Consider the following 16,264-nt stretch of genomic DNA (forward strand, 5'->3'; position numbering starts at 1 on the left):
TGTGTATCATATAAATTTTTATTATTATATTATATAATACATGAATTAAATGATATTTCCTAATAGTTACTATTTAGTTATATCACATATATATTATTTAGTAAATCTTATTTATTATTGCATTAGTTAGAAGCAAGTAAATATTGTTTTGTACTAAATAATAACTTCAACTGATAATTTTTCAGTAATTGCACAACAACTGACACAGATGTGTGTCTGTGTATTGAAAAAAAAAAAAGAATTTGTTAATGATATTAAGTAAATAATATCTATGCGGGGCATGTTGTCACACTACACAACTTTTTATAATAATAACCTGCCATTAAATGGCCAAATGATGAGGCCCAAAACAATTCATGACACAGCAAAAATACATTAGGTAATGTATAAGGTAATATTTACACATATCAAGTCACTGGACAACAGAAATTTGAACTGTATTAGCACTAAAACGCGATAAAATTGTGACAACCTGCCCCGACCTATTCATTTGAACATACTTTTGTCGTAAAAACACGGTTTAGCTCTTCAGTTCAAATCTACTTTCATCTCACAGTGACTTTAGCTTTAGTGAATTCCAGTTTCTTTCAATGAAGATAATTAGCAAAGCATCTGACAGATAAAGCCTCAAAACAGCTGAAGACAAATATAGAAACCCATACAGTTATTAATAGCGCGAGTATTATCACATCTGAACCAACACTGTCTGTCATATTATGTAACGTTATGTCACGCTATGTATAGATCACTAATATGAAGTAATGGACTGCAGTGATCGATCAGTTTCTGATCTGATGACGTCACGCCATTCATTAGCCGAACTAAAAGCGTTAAAGTAGAAACACGAACACATTAGAAGCTCTACAGGAAAGCAGACTGTTCATCTAAAGCTGTAAACCCTCACATTCAGACATGCGAAGCGACCTCACCGTCTCCATTCACCGGCCTGAGGAGTTTCTGTGTGTGTGAAGAGTGTGTGCTTATGTTCTGTCAGGCGACACCGAGCAACGCCGCTGCCGGATTCCGCGCTCAACTGTTGTAAAACTCACGGCGAGATTGCTTGACGGCAGCATGAGCTGTGATTTTGGAATTTTGTAGCGTGTTAAGAATAATTTTAATAATGATAAAAAAAAAAAAAGTTAAAAAAAAAAAATACTTTTAACGTTTGCATGTGAGTCAGAAAATTCCCATTTTAATTACATTAGTCAGGGATGTAGGCTACTGCAAGTGCAAAAACTGAAGCTAAAAAACTTAAAATGCCCTGTTTATTTTATATTATCAATATATTTCTGTTTCAATTGATAGAGTTTTTAGGTGTTTGCCTGTTTTATGCCCTCTTATATTATAAAAACTTAGTTCATTTTCAAATTAATTTTGTTTTTGAGCTTCGGAAAACTGAAAACTTCTTGAAATGAAATGAGTATAATAATTTTACTGCTGTTAAGTTATAAAAGAGCATGTTAAATAAATAAATAAATAAATGCTGCTTATATAGTAGATCCCATATTTAATTTAATTTAATTTAATTTAATTTAATTTTATTTTATTTTATTTAATTTTATTTAATTTTATTTAATTTTATTTAATTTTATTTAATTTAATTTAATTTAATTTTATTTAATTTTATTTAATTTTATTTTATTTTTGTAAAATACGGTAAATGTTTGTAAGTGTAAAACCACAATTCAATAGTATATACAAAAATACCAAATTAAATGTTATTTTATTTTATTTTATTTACACAGATCTCATATTTTTTTCTTTTATTTTCTATTTTTTATTTATAAGTTATAAAAGAGCATGTTAGCATCATATAATGTCTCACTTTGAATGTTAAGTTTAAACTTAAATGTAGTATTTTACTAGAGAGTATATATATATATATATATATATTTTTTTTTTTTTTCCTGAAAAAGCAGATTAGTGTTGTTATTGTTAATTTAAACTAAACTCAAAACTATAAAATATCATTTTCCATAACTAAAATAAATTAAAAGCTAAAATAAAATCGAAAATAAAACATTTTGTTATTTTATTTTATTTAAAAAGTAAATATTAGATAAAAATAACGTAAGCAAAAATAGAAATATGCCCTTGGCAACTAACAGAAAAAATACATTTAAATACATTTAAGTACTAACATTATGAAATGAAAATTAAAACTGTATATAAATATTTTTAATATTTTAATATTAAAAGTTATACTAGTTAATCTAGTTGAGAGGTTAAACATAAATAGAATCATTTTTAGTTGAAATAAAACTGATTTGGAAATATGCTCTACTTAATAAAAAATCTTTTTATATAGATTTATATAGACAGATTTTTTTTTCTTTTCTTTTAAGGTTAATCAGGCTGTACGTACCCCTGTGTCCCGAGTTTGCTGTGTGTCGCAGTCGCAGTCCTCTGTAAAGCTGATCGGAGAGCTGTGATTCTGGAACGTCCTTGCTGAATCATGCCTGAAAGAACTTTTACTGTGGAACAATGGAAGGTAATTGTGTTCGACCCATGACTCCTGCTGACTCCTGCTGACCTCGTACATGCTACAGACTAGATGGGGAATTCTAGAAATCATGATGAGTTTGTTGAATTGTTCTCTATGGATGTTCAAGTGCATCATTGCATCACACATTTCACGGACTCTATTTCTCTTCATCATCTTTAGACATGTGGTTCCCATAAGAATCTTTTAAATAAGGATGTTGCAGTGCATTATTTTAAAATGTTTTGACAATTATAAAACCTTTGGGAAGAATCTCACAGTGTACTGCTACATTCACTGTCATCTTTGAGTGTGGATTTTAGGCTTAGAAATGATACAGAAATATAGGATATTGTAAGAGATATAAGATCTCAGTATAATACAATCATACACTTTTCATTAATTAATTAATCAAAATAGTTTTTAAAAGTCTCTAAAATACTTCTCCTTTAAAATAAAATAAATAAATATAAATAAATAAACAAATAAATAAATGCTGCTTATACAGTATGTAGATCCCATATTATTTATTTTATTTTATTTTATTTTATTTACATAGATCCAATTTTATTTTATTTTATTTTATTTTATTTTTTAAAAATATAGTAAATGTTGGTAAGTGTAGAAACACAATTCAGTAGCATATACAAAAATACCAAATTAATATATTTATTGACAATTGTGGCAGTTTCCTTTGTATCAAAAAAAACTGTATTGTAAAAAAATGAAACATTTTCTTTAAAAAATATTATATTACTATTTATTGTAAATTGTGATAATTTATTATTAGCCAGTGCATAAATAATTAAATAAATAAATAAAATGCTGCTTATACAGCATGTAGATCCCATTGATTTTATTTTATTTTATTTTATTTTATTTTATTTTATTTTATTTTATTTTATTTTATTTTATTTTATTTTATTTTATTTTTAGAAATATAGTAAATGTTTGTAAGTGTAGAACCACAATTCAGTAGCATATACAAAAATACCAAATTAATATATTTATTGAAAACTGTGGCAATTTCCTTTGTATCTCTCCATTTAAAAAAATGAAATATTTTCTTTAAAAAATATTATATTACTATTTATTGTAAATTGTGATAATTTATTATTAGCCAGTGCATTCATAAATAAATAAATAAATAAATAAACAAATAATGAATAAATAAAAATAAAAATAAATAAAATGCTGCTTATACAGTATGTAGATCCCATATTATTTTATTTTATTGTATTTACACAGATCCCATTTTATTTTATTTTATTTTATTTTATTTACATAGATCCAATTTTATTTTATTTATATTTTATTTTTAAAAATATGGTAAATGTCTGTAAGGGTAGAACCACAATTCAATAGCATATACAAAAATACCAAATTAATATATCTGTGGAAAACTGTGGCAATTTCCTTTATATCTCTCCATTAAAAAAAAAAAGAAAAGAAATATTTTCTTTAAAAAAATATTATATTACTATTTATTGTAAATTGTGATAATTTATTATTAGCCAGTGCATAAATAAATAATGCACTGGCTTATAATAAAAATACCAAATGAAAATATTTATTGAAAATTGTGGCAATTTAGTAATATCCACTTATGATAGATTTAAGTATAGATAGATAGATAGATAGATAGATAGATAGATTCAATAAAAAACAGTTTAAAAGCTTTCAGGCAAATACTTTTATTTCTATTAGCAAAAATAACATTGTCTGATCTCTAGTCTTTACACAAGGATCCATATATTATATTTACATAAATATCAAAGCTTTATTTATGTGTTATTTACAATAAATATTTACATAGTTTCTCCACCACACGGTGTGATTGTAAATACATAGACAGTGCTTGAAATCTTTAGAATCTGTTTAACAGTTACTACGACTGATTATCATTTTCTAGATTTTCCAGATGACAAACGGAAAAGACGTTTTTTCTTCAGTTCCTATTTTTCATCTTTCCCCTGGACGATCACACAGTCTGAGCGGGAGCTCTAAAACCTAAACAGGTAAGTCTTGCGTCTCCATCTCTTTCTGAAGTCGTTAGATGTCCTGGATAATGATAATGTGTGAAGCTCTTCAGCGTGCTGCTTCTGCTGATTGCGATTGTTCGTTAGGAGGCTGATGAAGCTCGTCACAGGCAGCCGCACTCCTCCACCACCATGTCTTCGTGATGTCTGAGGATCAGCTCTCCGTTCTCGTAGTACAGCATGCTGAGAGGACTCATCTTCGTCGGCGCGCAGCAGGCCGCAGGAACTCTGCTGGGATGGTAATACTTCAGCAAACTCTGCAGGACAAACAGACCAACAGCAGCGTTAATGTTAATTCAGATACTTTTGTAGTTTTTATAAATTTTACTTTTTGTTTTCCTTTTAATTTCAGTTAAAGTTTTACATTTTTTAAATTTGTGTGTAGTTTTTATTAATAGTATTTTTTATTTCAGTTTTAGTTATTTTAGTTACATTAAGTTAAATTAAATGAAAGTAAGAAATACAATAGCTGAAATTTATATTATATTTATATTGTTATTTTAATTTATTTTAGTTAATGTTTTTTTAAGTAAATTAATTTTTTTATGTAATTTTATTTTATTTTTAGTTATTTTATTTTAGTACATCAGGTTAATCTAAATAAAAATGAAAAATGATTCCTTGGCAACTATCTGAAATAATGAGTTAATTTTTAATATTTTATTTTGGCTAAAGTTACTTTTTTGTTTTAAGTAAATTAATTTTTAATGTAATTTTATTTCAGTTTAATATATATAGTTATATAGTTTTTATTAATAGTATATTTTTTCAGTTGTAGTTATTTTAGTTACATTAAGTTTATGGGCTTTTTATATTTTTATTTAATTTTATTTCCTTTAAATGTTTTTTTTAACTAAATTAATTATGCAATTTTATTTTATTTTTAGTTATTTTATTTTAGTACATCAGGTTAATCTCAATGAAAATGAGAAATTATTCTAAATTATCTGAAATAAAATGAGTTTAATTTTTAATATTCTATTTCAGTTAAAGTGACTTTTTTTTAAGTAACTGAATTTTTTATGTAATTTTATTTTAGTTTAATATTGAGTTATTTGAGTTTTTGCGTATAAGTTAAACTAAATGAAAATAAGAAATATTTCCACAGTTTTTTTTATTTAATATATATATATAAATAAATATAAATATTTAATATTTGTATTATTTAAATTTAATTTTATGTCATTTTTATTTTAGTTTTATTTATTGTAGTACTTCAGGTAAAACTAAATAGGAAATTTTGCCTTGCCAGCTACCTGAAATATAAGTTTTTTTAAAATATATTTTATTTCAATTAACATGTTTTATTTCATTTTTTTTTAGCTGAAACAATTTAGCTACATGACATATAATAAGTTTTACAAATTTATTTTAGTAAACATTTATTTTATTTCAAGGAACAAAAATTTTATTTCATTAAAATTACAATTTTAAAAACCTAAAAAGGTTAACAAATTTTCATTTATTTGTTTATTTATTTTGTTACATTTTCATTCAATTTTAAATTATTTTCAGTGAATGATAACAAGTTCTAAGCTGTTCCAAGACACTTTTTGATGCTTACTGTTGTTTCTAAACTTTTAGTATTAAGTGCAAATTGACATAAATATAACGAGCTCCTCACCTGCATGTAAGCGTGGTTAGTGGGATGTAGATCTTCACCGAGAGGGTTCGGGCAGCTCCCCTCACAGCGATACGCGTTGTACTTCTTAGGGAAGACGATCCAGGATCCCCATCCGATCTGGTTAAAGTCCACGTGCATGTCGACCCTCCTGCACATGGAGCCTTTCTCCACGGGGCCACTGAGCGGCTCCGGGTTCCTCACGGGCTGACCTCTGCGACCCCGCTTGCTCTTGTGCGGCTTGTCTCTCCGCACCTCCTTTCCTTCGGTGTTGAATAAGAACTTGGATTTCTCTGCCGTGTGCAGGAGACTGGCTCTGTCCTGCTCGCCCTGTTCAGAGACGGTGTGCGAGAAGATCAGCAGCATGGCTCTGTGACGGATCCCGTCCGTAGATTTATTCCCGGTTTGGAGAGCGTGTCTCACGGATCTCTTGGTCTTCAGGCGGATCCTCTCGGAAAGTTTGGGGCCGATCCAGTTTAGGAGAAGATCCGTGACGTTGTAGACCCTCCAGTGATGGGAGACGCTCATCAGAGAGGATTCGGACAGCCGGCCCAGAGACTGGTTCTCCAGACAGACGCTGTGTTGGTGGCACGGGACGTCCTGCTGGTGTCGGATCTCCACCGTGATGTTCGTTTGCTGCGTTTCTTTGGGAATACGAATCCTCAGCTCCGCCGCCTGGATCTGACGTTCGGACACAACAGAGGAGAGATCGAAATGTGTGATGTAGTGTCTGTCTTCATTGGTCAAACCTGGAAAAGACAAAGAAAATACATGAGCATGTGTCACAAAAACCAGTCTTAAGCATCACGGGTATATATGTAGCAATAGCCAACAATATGGGTTAAAATTATCGATTTTTCTTTTATGTATGTCTTTATGTATAAGTTTTTGTTTACCCAAAAAATATTAAAAAGTTTTCTGTTTAATGTAATTGCATTTTTGTTTTTCTGAGCAAAAAATATCATACATTTTCCCCCTAATTTACAGAAGACACCCACTAAAATGTCATTCAGTGTAACAATCTTGTCAGGCGTATTTACAACTATATTTATGACACATTAAAAGACATATTACTTTCACACCAAATACTAATTTGTTGTAATTCTACATTTTAAAATTTGCCACTATCCTAGGTTTTGTCAGTAAGATTTTTTTTACTAATTTAAAACACAATAAAATTTAATATGCTCCCTTACTTATTTTTTTTTTTAGGCTCCATATATTAATATTAAAAAAAGCAGTTTAGACTGGCAAAACATATTTACTAAATAAATAAATAAAAAAAAAGTTTCAATTGTAGCTGGTTGAAATGTTGCGTGTTATACGTTGATGGCCAATTATATCATCCATCTGCTACTACAAAAATTAAAAGACAAGCAAACAAACAAAAATCTAAATATTTAATTAATTTATTTTGGAATTTTGCATATGTCTCATTTCATAAAAGTATTTTTAAGCTTCTTATTATTATAGAAAAAACATTTGAAAAACTTCTTTTAATTTATAAAATAAAAGTTTAAAAAATTAAAAATAAATAAATAAATTTAAAAAGTTTTAGATTTTAGTTGGTTGACATTTTGCATCAGCCATCTGTATTTTTTTAAACTGAAAAATATATTATTTATTTAATTTGCAATTTTGCCTCATTTGATTATTTAAAAGAAAGAAACTGTGACCAGTTTCATATTTAATCACATTCATGACTAGATAAATGATTAAATATTTAAGTGCAAAGAAGAACTTTCTTCCTTTAGATTTTAGGATGAAATGTGACCTGTTCTTAACAGATTTTCTGAGATTTTCCCAGTTAAAGAGGTAACCCATCAGAGTGGCTCTTGGCTCTTTTGATATTTATTTTTCTCCAGGGATGAAGGGCTGACCGTCATGTACACAAACCCAACAGTAATGAGGTGATTTGTGCAGCTGAACACACACTCTTTGATCCTCACGGATGAGGCTGTTGTCCAGTGGAGTGTATTGGCTGTACATTTACATTCAAATTGCTAATTGCTTTGGTTTATCTAATAAGCGGCCCTGACTGTGGCTCTTAATAGCTCTGCCATTCAACATCAGCCTGTTCTGGGTAGTTCAACTCAATGACGACTAAATAATCATTAGATTTTTTCTTTAATATTTCTGAAAGCATTGCACTTTAGCATAACTGAAATGGCATGTCAATACAATTATTTAAAAAACATTTATTATACTTTTATTGCTGCAGTCTAATGTCTATTCTACATATTCTAAATAATTTAATTGTAACTGCAACAATAATAAAATAAATAATACTTATTTTAAATAATAATAATTTAAAATATGTATTATATTTTTATCTTTGCAGACTATTTATTCTAAATCATTTATTGTAAATAATCATTAGACTGCAACAAAAATAAATATTTTAAATGTGACCCTAAATAGCACGGGTATATTTGCAGCAATAGCCAAAAATACATTGCATGGGTCAAAATTATTGATTTTTTTTAATGCCAAAAATCACTGTTTTATTTCTAAAACACATTTAAATTAAACCTTAGTAGGCTGTACAAAGATAAAAAAGCAAAAAAAAATAAATGAATAAAAATAACAATTTTAAGTAAAGATCATGTTCCATGAAGATATTTTGTAAATTTCCTAGCATATCAAAACGTCATTTTTGATTAGTGATAGGCCTAAGAACCTAATTTGGACTATTTTAAAAGCGATTTTCTCAATACTGTGATTTTTTTGCACGCTCAGATTCCAGATTTTCAAATAGTTGCATTTCGGCCAAATATTGTTCTGTCATAACAAACCATAAATCAGTGGAAAGCTTATTTATTCACCTTTCAAAAAGTAATAATAATAATTTAAAATATTAATTATACATTTTAATTATCAGTTCTAATTATTATTTACTTTATTCTTAAATAATTTATTCCAAATAAATAATAAAAATAATCATTATTATTATTAATATTATTATTATATTAACAAACCAGAGTAATTATGTTACAGTGCAGTACTTCAAAAATTCATTGTCTGGCCCGATATTAAAGAAGCAATACATTTTTAAATTTTTAGGCATGTAAATGAGTTTAGCATATCAAATATTAAGAACCACAATCAATTAAGCTAGTCTCGCTTCTTGAAATCTGCCATATAGATCATCAATCTGATTAAAAGTCATGCGGTATCGATCAGATATTAGATTTATCTTAATGGAGGGGCAAGGCAGTGCGACCCTAATCCCTTCAGAACAAACACCGGATCGAAACCCATCGTTTAACACCTCCAAAACCTCGGCGAAGCAGCGGCCCCGTGCCAGCGCTCGCTCGGAACCCGCGGCTCCTAATCTAATCAGACGACGTGTGAAAAAGAGCCGAGGGGCTGATGTTGATTTGGGTTTAACAACTGATTTGTGGAAGGATGTCTGGCGAGGGTCTAATCCACATCAGCTTTGCGCAGAGCATTAGTCCTGGACTTATTCAGCCACAAGTGAGATGTGGATTGAAGGTGTCTGGCGCTGAGATTTGACAGCCAGGAGCCACCGGGACCCGCAACAAAAGAGCCGCGGCACTTCAGAGATTTTCACCTCGGTGCGCGACTGCTTCCCAAACTTTCGTGAAAGTAAAATCTCCCTTCTAAACCTCTATAAACATCGATAGGAAAGCAAATCTTACTCTTGGACAGGATGCTCTTGATGGTATCCGCTTGCTCGTGCTCCGTATTCTCCACGGGACGCGTTTGGTTCAGCTTGAAATGCCGGTAGAGGTGCATCATGTACGTGGGTAAATGATGCCGGTGGCTTCGCTCCGTTCTGAACGACATATTCCTCGTGCCATGATTGCTTTGCTTTCCAAATACTCCAAGAAGCAGAAGTTGGTAGCAGGCCAGGCGCAAAGCTCCGAGCGTGTGCATGGTGGACTGGAGTCAGAATGACAGGTTGAGGGTCCAGGAGCGCTTATATACCCCCCTCCCTCTGCCCCTCTGCATATTTAACAAGTAGCAGAGGACATTAAAGGAAATTGACATGCCATGACAGCTCATCATCTATTCGTGTGGTAATGAGGCGCATATTTTACAATGAACAATTAAAACACCTTGCGCCCCCGTGACGTCACCAAAGTTGCTTTTGCCCTTTGAAGACTGTGATGGCACTTACAGCGGCCGAGCTCGAGCCGAGGCGACTTCACAAGAGTCAGATATGTGTCTTTACTTGACCCTCATCTAATGTATAAAGCATAACATTTATATATCGAATTGTTTTGTTTGCGCATCCTGTTTTGAGGTGTCCGTCTTGGTTTAGTCATTTAGATCATTGCCTTCCATTCCGGTTACAGGTATTTTAATAGGTATTAGAGAAAAAGTAAATATTGTAATGAATTTTAAATAATGGTTTAAGTAGAATGTTGTCTGGAAAAAAAAAAAAAAAAAAATATATATATATATATATATATATAATTTATTTTGCAAGTTTGCATATGCCTCAGATGAATAGCAACTATTTTAATGAATTTAAAGTAGTAGAATATTGTCTGGAAAAAAACAATTTATTTTGCAAGTTTACAAACGCCTCATATTAGATGAATAGCAATGATTTTAATTAATTTAAAGACACTTTAAATAGAATACTGTCTGAAAAGAAAAAAAAAATATATAGAATTTATTTTGCAAGTTTGCATATGCCTTAGATGAACAGCAACTATTTTAATGAATTTAAAGTAGAACTTTAAGTAGAATATTTTCTGAAAAAAATTTATAATTTATTTTGCAAGTTTGCATATGCCTCATATTAGATTAATAGCAACTATTTTAAATAATTTAAAGTAGTACTTGAAGTAAAATATTGTCTGAAAAAATTATTACAATTTATTTTGCAAGTTTACATATGCCTCATATTAGATTAATTAAATTTTAATACATTTTAAGTAGTACTTTAAGTAGAACATTGTCTGGAAAAAAAATATATAATTTATTTTGCAAGTTTGCATATGCCTCAGATGAATAGCAACAATTTTAATACATTTTAAGTAGTACTTTAAGTAGAGTATTGTTTGAAAAATATATAATTATTTTGCAAGTGTGCAAATGCCTCATATTATATGAATACCAAATATTTTAATGAATTTCAAGTAGGACTTTAAGTACAATATTGGCTCAAAAAACATAATTTATTTCTTAAGTTTGCATATGCCTCATATTAGATGGATAGCAACTATTTTAATGAATTTCAAGGAGTACTTCAAGTAGAATACTGTTTGAAAAATATATAATTTATTTTGTACGTTTGCATATGCCTCATATTAGATGAATAGCAACTATTTTAATACATTTCAAGGAGTACTTCAAGTAGAATATTGTTTGAAAAACATATAATTTATTTTGTAAGTGTGCAAATGCCTCATATTATATGAATGCCAAATATTTTAATGAATTTTTCAAGTAGGACTTTAAGTACAGTATTGGCTCAAAAAACATAATTTATTTTGCAAGTTTGCATATGCCTCATATTAGATGGATAGCAACTATTTTAATACATTTCAAGGAGTACTTCAAGTAGAATATTGTTTGAAAAATATATAATTATTTTGCAAGTGTGCAAATGCCTCATATTATATGAATACCAAATATTTTAATGAATTTTTCAAGTAGGACTTTAAGTACAATATTGGCTCAAAAAACAATTTATTTTGCAAGTTTGCATATGCCTCATATTAGATGAATAGCAACTATTTTAAATAATTTAAAGTCATACTTTAAGTAAAATATTGTCTGAAAAAATTAATAACATTAATTAATTAATTAATTTTTATTTATTTATTTGCTATTTTAATTTTTTTAAATGTTGCATGTGTTACTTGATATTATTTATTAAGCTCCATTTAAGTATATACATTTTTGTATATATTTTATTATATTTATTCAATAAATATATGTGTTTGAGTGAGTGTGTGTATTACTATGAAAAACGCGTTTAGACTTTTTATATTTAAAAATATAAAGCAGCAATTCAGTTTTTTTTTATTTATGGAAAAAAAAAACATTATTTAGGTGAAAAGAATGACTATATAGACTAAAATACACACTATACCACACAATTACACATTTTTTTCAGTGTGTGGTTGCACTGCTGATTTTAGGATCCTTTCAGCGCCTGGCACCACACACACGCACAGAGAGTGAGAGAGAGAAAACGAACACACGCATGCTCAAAGAGCCCGTCTTCCAAACCACGAGTGCCTTCTTTCTTTCTCTCCCGAGTGAGCGTTTGAATCCAGCCGTGTAGAGAGATTTGCTGAAGTGTGTTTGCTCAGAGCAGCGGTTCTGTTTTGAAGGCGGAGGCTGTTTTACTGCGATGGTGAGTGATCAAGTTTCTGCAGTGCTTTATGCGATCGAGCTTCTCCTCACATGCATGGATGTAACGTTACATGTTGCGTGAAGCTGCATTACTGCAGTTGTGAAAAGAGCGAAGCATTAAAGCCTAGTGTGTGTTAGAAACACACCGGATCTGATCCGAGCGTCAATGTAGCGGCATGTTACTGATTCTGCGTTGAGCGCGATTCACTCTGGTCACATTGTAACACGCTACAACTCGTGTCCCATATGTAAATGAGTTCAGAACGCACACATGTATCACGCAAAGAAGATTAGTTACAAGAAATGTTTCAAATTGTGCTGATTCAGTGAGTCGATTCGTTCGAATGCATCTTTTTTCATTGTGCGTATAGTTCCAAACCACTTCCAGTGTTTGAACTCGACCGAATCATTAAAAGGAACCGACTCAAACGAACGATTCGTTGGCGAATTAGACATCGCAAAGATCAAAAGCGGATTGTTTGTGTATGTGTCGCTTTGAGTTACTTTGTTGCAGTTTACTAAACAACAGAACTCGATTAAACTATCGATTACATCGACATTTACGGCCATCGTTTTGGTATTTGAACAAGTTATGAAGTTTTTCACACCTTGAGGTGAGTTTTTAGCGCTTTTGATGCGACATTAAGTAGAAAACCGCTAAATTCATAATTGAAGGGAATGTAAATAAATCAATCTGACAGGATAAATCTTACATATAACATGTCATTTCTCTCCACCGTCAAAAGATTGAAGATATCTTTAATTTTAAGAACAAATAACGTGGAGAAAACACAAAATATTCTAATTGTTTCTCATTTTGATTTTGGGATGTTCTTGACTTCGCGAGATTCATCTCAAATGAGAAACTCGGCATTAAATAAGACATCATCTATTTCTCATTATTGAATATGGATGAAACCTACATGGCAAAATCTTATCAATCCACATAAAAGCTATTTGATATTAGTGGATTGAAATGCAAATGTGTGGATCGAGAGTCACGCTTATGAAGATTAATGGTGATGAAGTTCGTTTCGATGCTGTTCGGTTAGTTGAGCTGATAGCCATCACAACTCTATGAATAATCCATCTGTTTGACCCTGTCAGTACTAGATTAGAGGAGTTTGCGTTAAGGATTGAGATAAAGACAGATAAAGAGGTCTTTTTTTTTGGGTTACAGAAGAGGCACGGGTCATTTGTGGAGATCATTATAGAAATGAGGCCAATTAAAAGCACTGTCAACTCATTTTGCCTCTGGCTGGAAAGAGTCTTGAGAGAAAATTATGAATTTAAAATACTGAATTCATGCTACATTTATCAATATAGATACTTTTAAAGGGAAGGAAGTGAACCTAAAATGGTATTTTATCAGCCTTTGAAGTTCATAAGAGCTCAAAGCAGAGGCTGGGGCAAGTTGTCACAAGATCTATATGAGGTTTAGCTTCAAACATATAGGTAAAACTGTCTTAAAAGACTTTTTGGGGTTGTGAATGCTGTCCTTCAAACTACAATTTCTGTTTTTGTTGCTTTGGAGTTGACATTGGTCAGTAAACCCCACAGCGGGACACCATTTCTATTTTAGCCACTTTTTGGTTTATTTAAAAATTTGCTAAAAGCCATTAAATAATTTAAAAACATAATCGATTTTAAATTTGTTTTATATTTCAATACATTTTTCTTCAGCCAGTGTCAATAAATAGCTGTCTTTGAAGTTCATGAGGCTTTTCTGAGGTGGTTCTTAACAAGTTTGAGCTCAAAGTAGAGGCTGGGGCAAGTTGTCACAAGACCTACATGAGGTTTAACTTCAGACAAAACTGTCTTAAAATGTATTATTTGGATTGTGAAGCCTGTCCTTCAATCTAAAATTTCTATTTTAATTTCTTTGGAGTTGACAAGTGAGCAGTAAACCCCACACCATTTCTATTTTAGCCACTTTTTGGTTTATTTTAATTTCATTTATTTTGCTAAAAAGCCAATAAATAATTAAAAACGTAATGGGTTTTACATTTGTTTCATATTTCCATATTTTTTTCTTCAATTAGTGTCGATAAATAGCGGGTTATCATTGTGACAACATGCCCCGCTATTGGGTTCAGCATGTGCCGTCTTTAATATATTTTTGCAATCAAGACTTTAAGTTTGTGTCTATACAGAAATTGACTTTTAAACTTTTGTTACTCAGAAATATTATTGCAAACAGATGAGATAAAAATATTTGATCTGTCTTTGAAGTGCATAAGACTTTGTTGTGGTTCTTCTTAAGAAGTTTGAGCTCAGAGCGGAGGCTGGGGCAAGTTGTCACAAGATCTAAAGACTAAAATTTGTATTTTAATTGCTTTTGAGTTAATAAGTGAGCAGTAAACCCCACAATGGGACACCATTTCTATTTTAGCCACTTTTTGGTATATTTAAAAAATTGCTAAAAAGCTATTAAATAGTTTAAAAATGTAATAGATTTTTAAATTGATTTCATATTTCTATAAATTTTTCTCCAGTCAGTGTCAATAAATAGCAGGTTCCTATTGTGACAACTTACCCCATGTAGTCACCTTTATTTATATACCGCTTTTATCATTTTATATAATGTGACAACATGCCCCGCTAATATATTCAGTATATTTTTGCAGTCGAGACTTTAAGTTTGTCTATACAGAAACTGACTTTTAAACTTTTGTTACTCAGAAATATTATTGCAAACAGATGAGATAAAAATATTTGATCTGTCTTTGAAGTTCATAAGACTTTGTTGTGGTTCTTCTTAAGAACTTTGAGCTCAGAGCGGAGGCTGGGGCAAGTTGTCACAAGATCTGTATGAGGTTTAACTTTAAACATATAGGTAAAACTGTCTTAAAATGTATTATTTGGGGTTGTGAATCCTGTCCTCCAAACAAAAATTTCTATTTTAGTTGCTTTTGAGTTGATAAGTGAGCAGTAAACCCCACAATGGGACACCATTTCTATTTTAGCCACTTTTTGGTTTATTTTAAATTTGCTAAAAGCCATTAAATAGTTAAAAAATGTAACAGATTTTTAATTTGTTTCATATTTCTATAAATTTTTCTTCAGTCAGCGTCAATAAATAGCAGGTTCCTATTGTGACAACTTACCCCACGTAATGTGACAACATGCCCCGCTGCTGGGATCAGCATGTGCTGTCTTCAATATATTTTTGCAGTCGAGACTTTAAGTTTGTGTCTATACAGAAATTGACTTTTAAACTGTAGTTACTCAGAAATATTATTGCAAACAGATGAGATAAAAATATTTGATCTGTCTTTGAAGTTCATAAGACTTTTTTGTGGTTCTTCTTAAGAAATTTGAGCTAGGTAAAACTGTCTTAAAAGACTTTGGGGTTGTGAATGCTGTCCTTCAAACTAAAATTTCAGTTTTTGTTGCTTTTAAGTTGACATTTGAGGAGTAAACCTCACATTGGGACACCATTTCTATTTTAGCCACTTTTTGGTTTATTTTAATTTTTGCTAAAAGCCATGAAATAATTAAAAAGCATAATAGATTGTACATTTGTTTCATATTTCAGTACATTTTTCTTCAGTCAGTGTCAATAAATAGCAGGCTCCTATTGTGACAACTTACCCCACGTAATGTGACAACATGCCCCGCTGTTAATATATTCAATGCATTTTTGCAATCGAGACTTTAAGTTTGTGTCCATACAGAAATTGACTTTCAAACTTTTGTTACTCAGAAATATTATTGCAAACAGATGAGATAAAAAATATTTGATCTGTCTTTGAAGTTCATAAGACTTTTTTGTGGTTCTTC

The 16,264-nt window shown here is 30.5% G+C and overlaps 3 protein-coding genes across 7 annotated transcripts in view; 1 reads left to right on the forward strand and 2 right to left on the reverse strand.

Moving 5' to 3' along the window:
* lrrc20 (leucine rich repeat containing 20) overlaps positions 1-2,385 on the reverse strand; it is a 15,971-nt gene extending 13,586 nt beyond the window's left edge. Inside the window, exon 1 of one of the 4 annotated variants that reach the window (XM_051123771.1) lies at positions 930-1,029. In XM_051123771.1, the coding sequence (XP_050979728.1) occupies positions 930-938 (9 nt within the window). In that variant the 5' untranslated portion in view covers positions 939-1,029. Of the gene's footprint in view, positions 1-904; positions 1,046-2,365 lie in introns of those variants that run through there. The other 3 variants (XM_051123774.1, XM_051123772.1, XM_051123773.1) reach the window with 3 other exon arrangements.
* A 1,955-nt stretch (positions 2,386-4,340) lies between these two features.
* On the reverse strand, positions 4,341-10,042 carry ndr2 (nodal-related 2). The gene is made up of 3 exons (XM_051123769.1): positions 9,805-10,042; positions 6,146-6,891; positions 4,341-4,778 (listed from the first exon to the last, which is right to left on the reverse strand). The coding sequence occupies exons 1-3, from the start codon at positions 10,040-10,042 to the stop codon at positions 4,626-4,628; spliced, it is 1,137 nt and encodes a 378-aa protein (XP_050979726.1). The 3' UTR covers positions 4,341-4,625.
* A 2,269-nt stretch (positions 10,043-12,311) lies between these two features.
* Positions 12,312-16,264, forward strand: part of pald1a (phosphatase domain containing paladin 1a) — an 85,893-nt gene continuing 81,940 nt past the window's right edge. Inside the window, exon 1 of one of the 2 annotated variants that reach the window (XM_051123764.1) lies at positions 12,312-12,482. The gene's annotated coding sequence lies outside the window, so the exon portion shown is untranslated. Of the gene's footprint in view, positions 12,483-12,954; positions 13,096-16,264 lie in introns of those variants that run through there. The other variant, XM_051123765.1, reaches the window with a different exon arrangement.

Source organism: Labeo rohita, chromosome 12, assembly GCF_022985175.1.
Source record: "Labeo rohita strain BAU-BD-2019 chromosome 12, IGBB_LRoh.1.0, whole genome shotgun sequence".
Classification (NCBI taxonomy): Eukaryota; Metazoa; Chordata; class Actinopteri; order Cypriniformes; family Cyprinidae; genus Labeo; species Labeo rohita.

What these genes read in the sequence shown, in the direction of transcription:
- ndr2 (XM_051123769.1), bottom strand. Translation starts at nt 10,042, where the DNA reads ATGCACACGCTCGGAGCTTTGCGCCTGGCCTGCTACCAACTTCTGCTT. An exon ending in CAAGAGCATCCTGTCCAAGA is followed by an intron (nt 6,892 to 9,804) that starts GTAAGATTTGCT and finishes TGTCTTTTCCAG; the next exon opens with GTTTGACCAATGAAGACAGA. An exon ending in CTAACCACGCTTACATGCAG is followed by an intron (nt 4,779 to 6,145) that starts GTGAGGAGCTCG and finishes TTTGTCCTGCAG; the next exon opens with AGTTTGCTGAAGTATTACCA.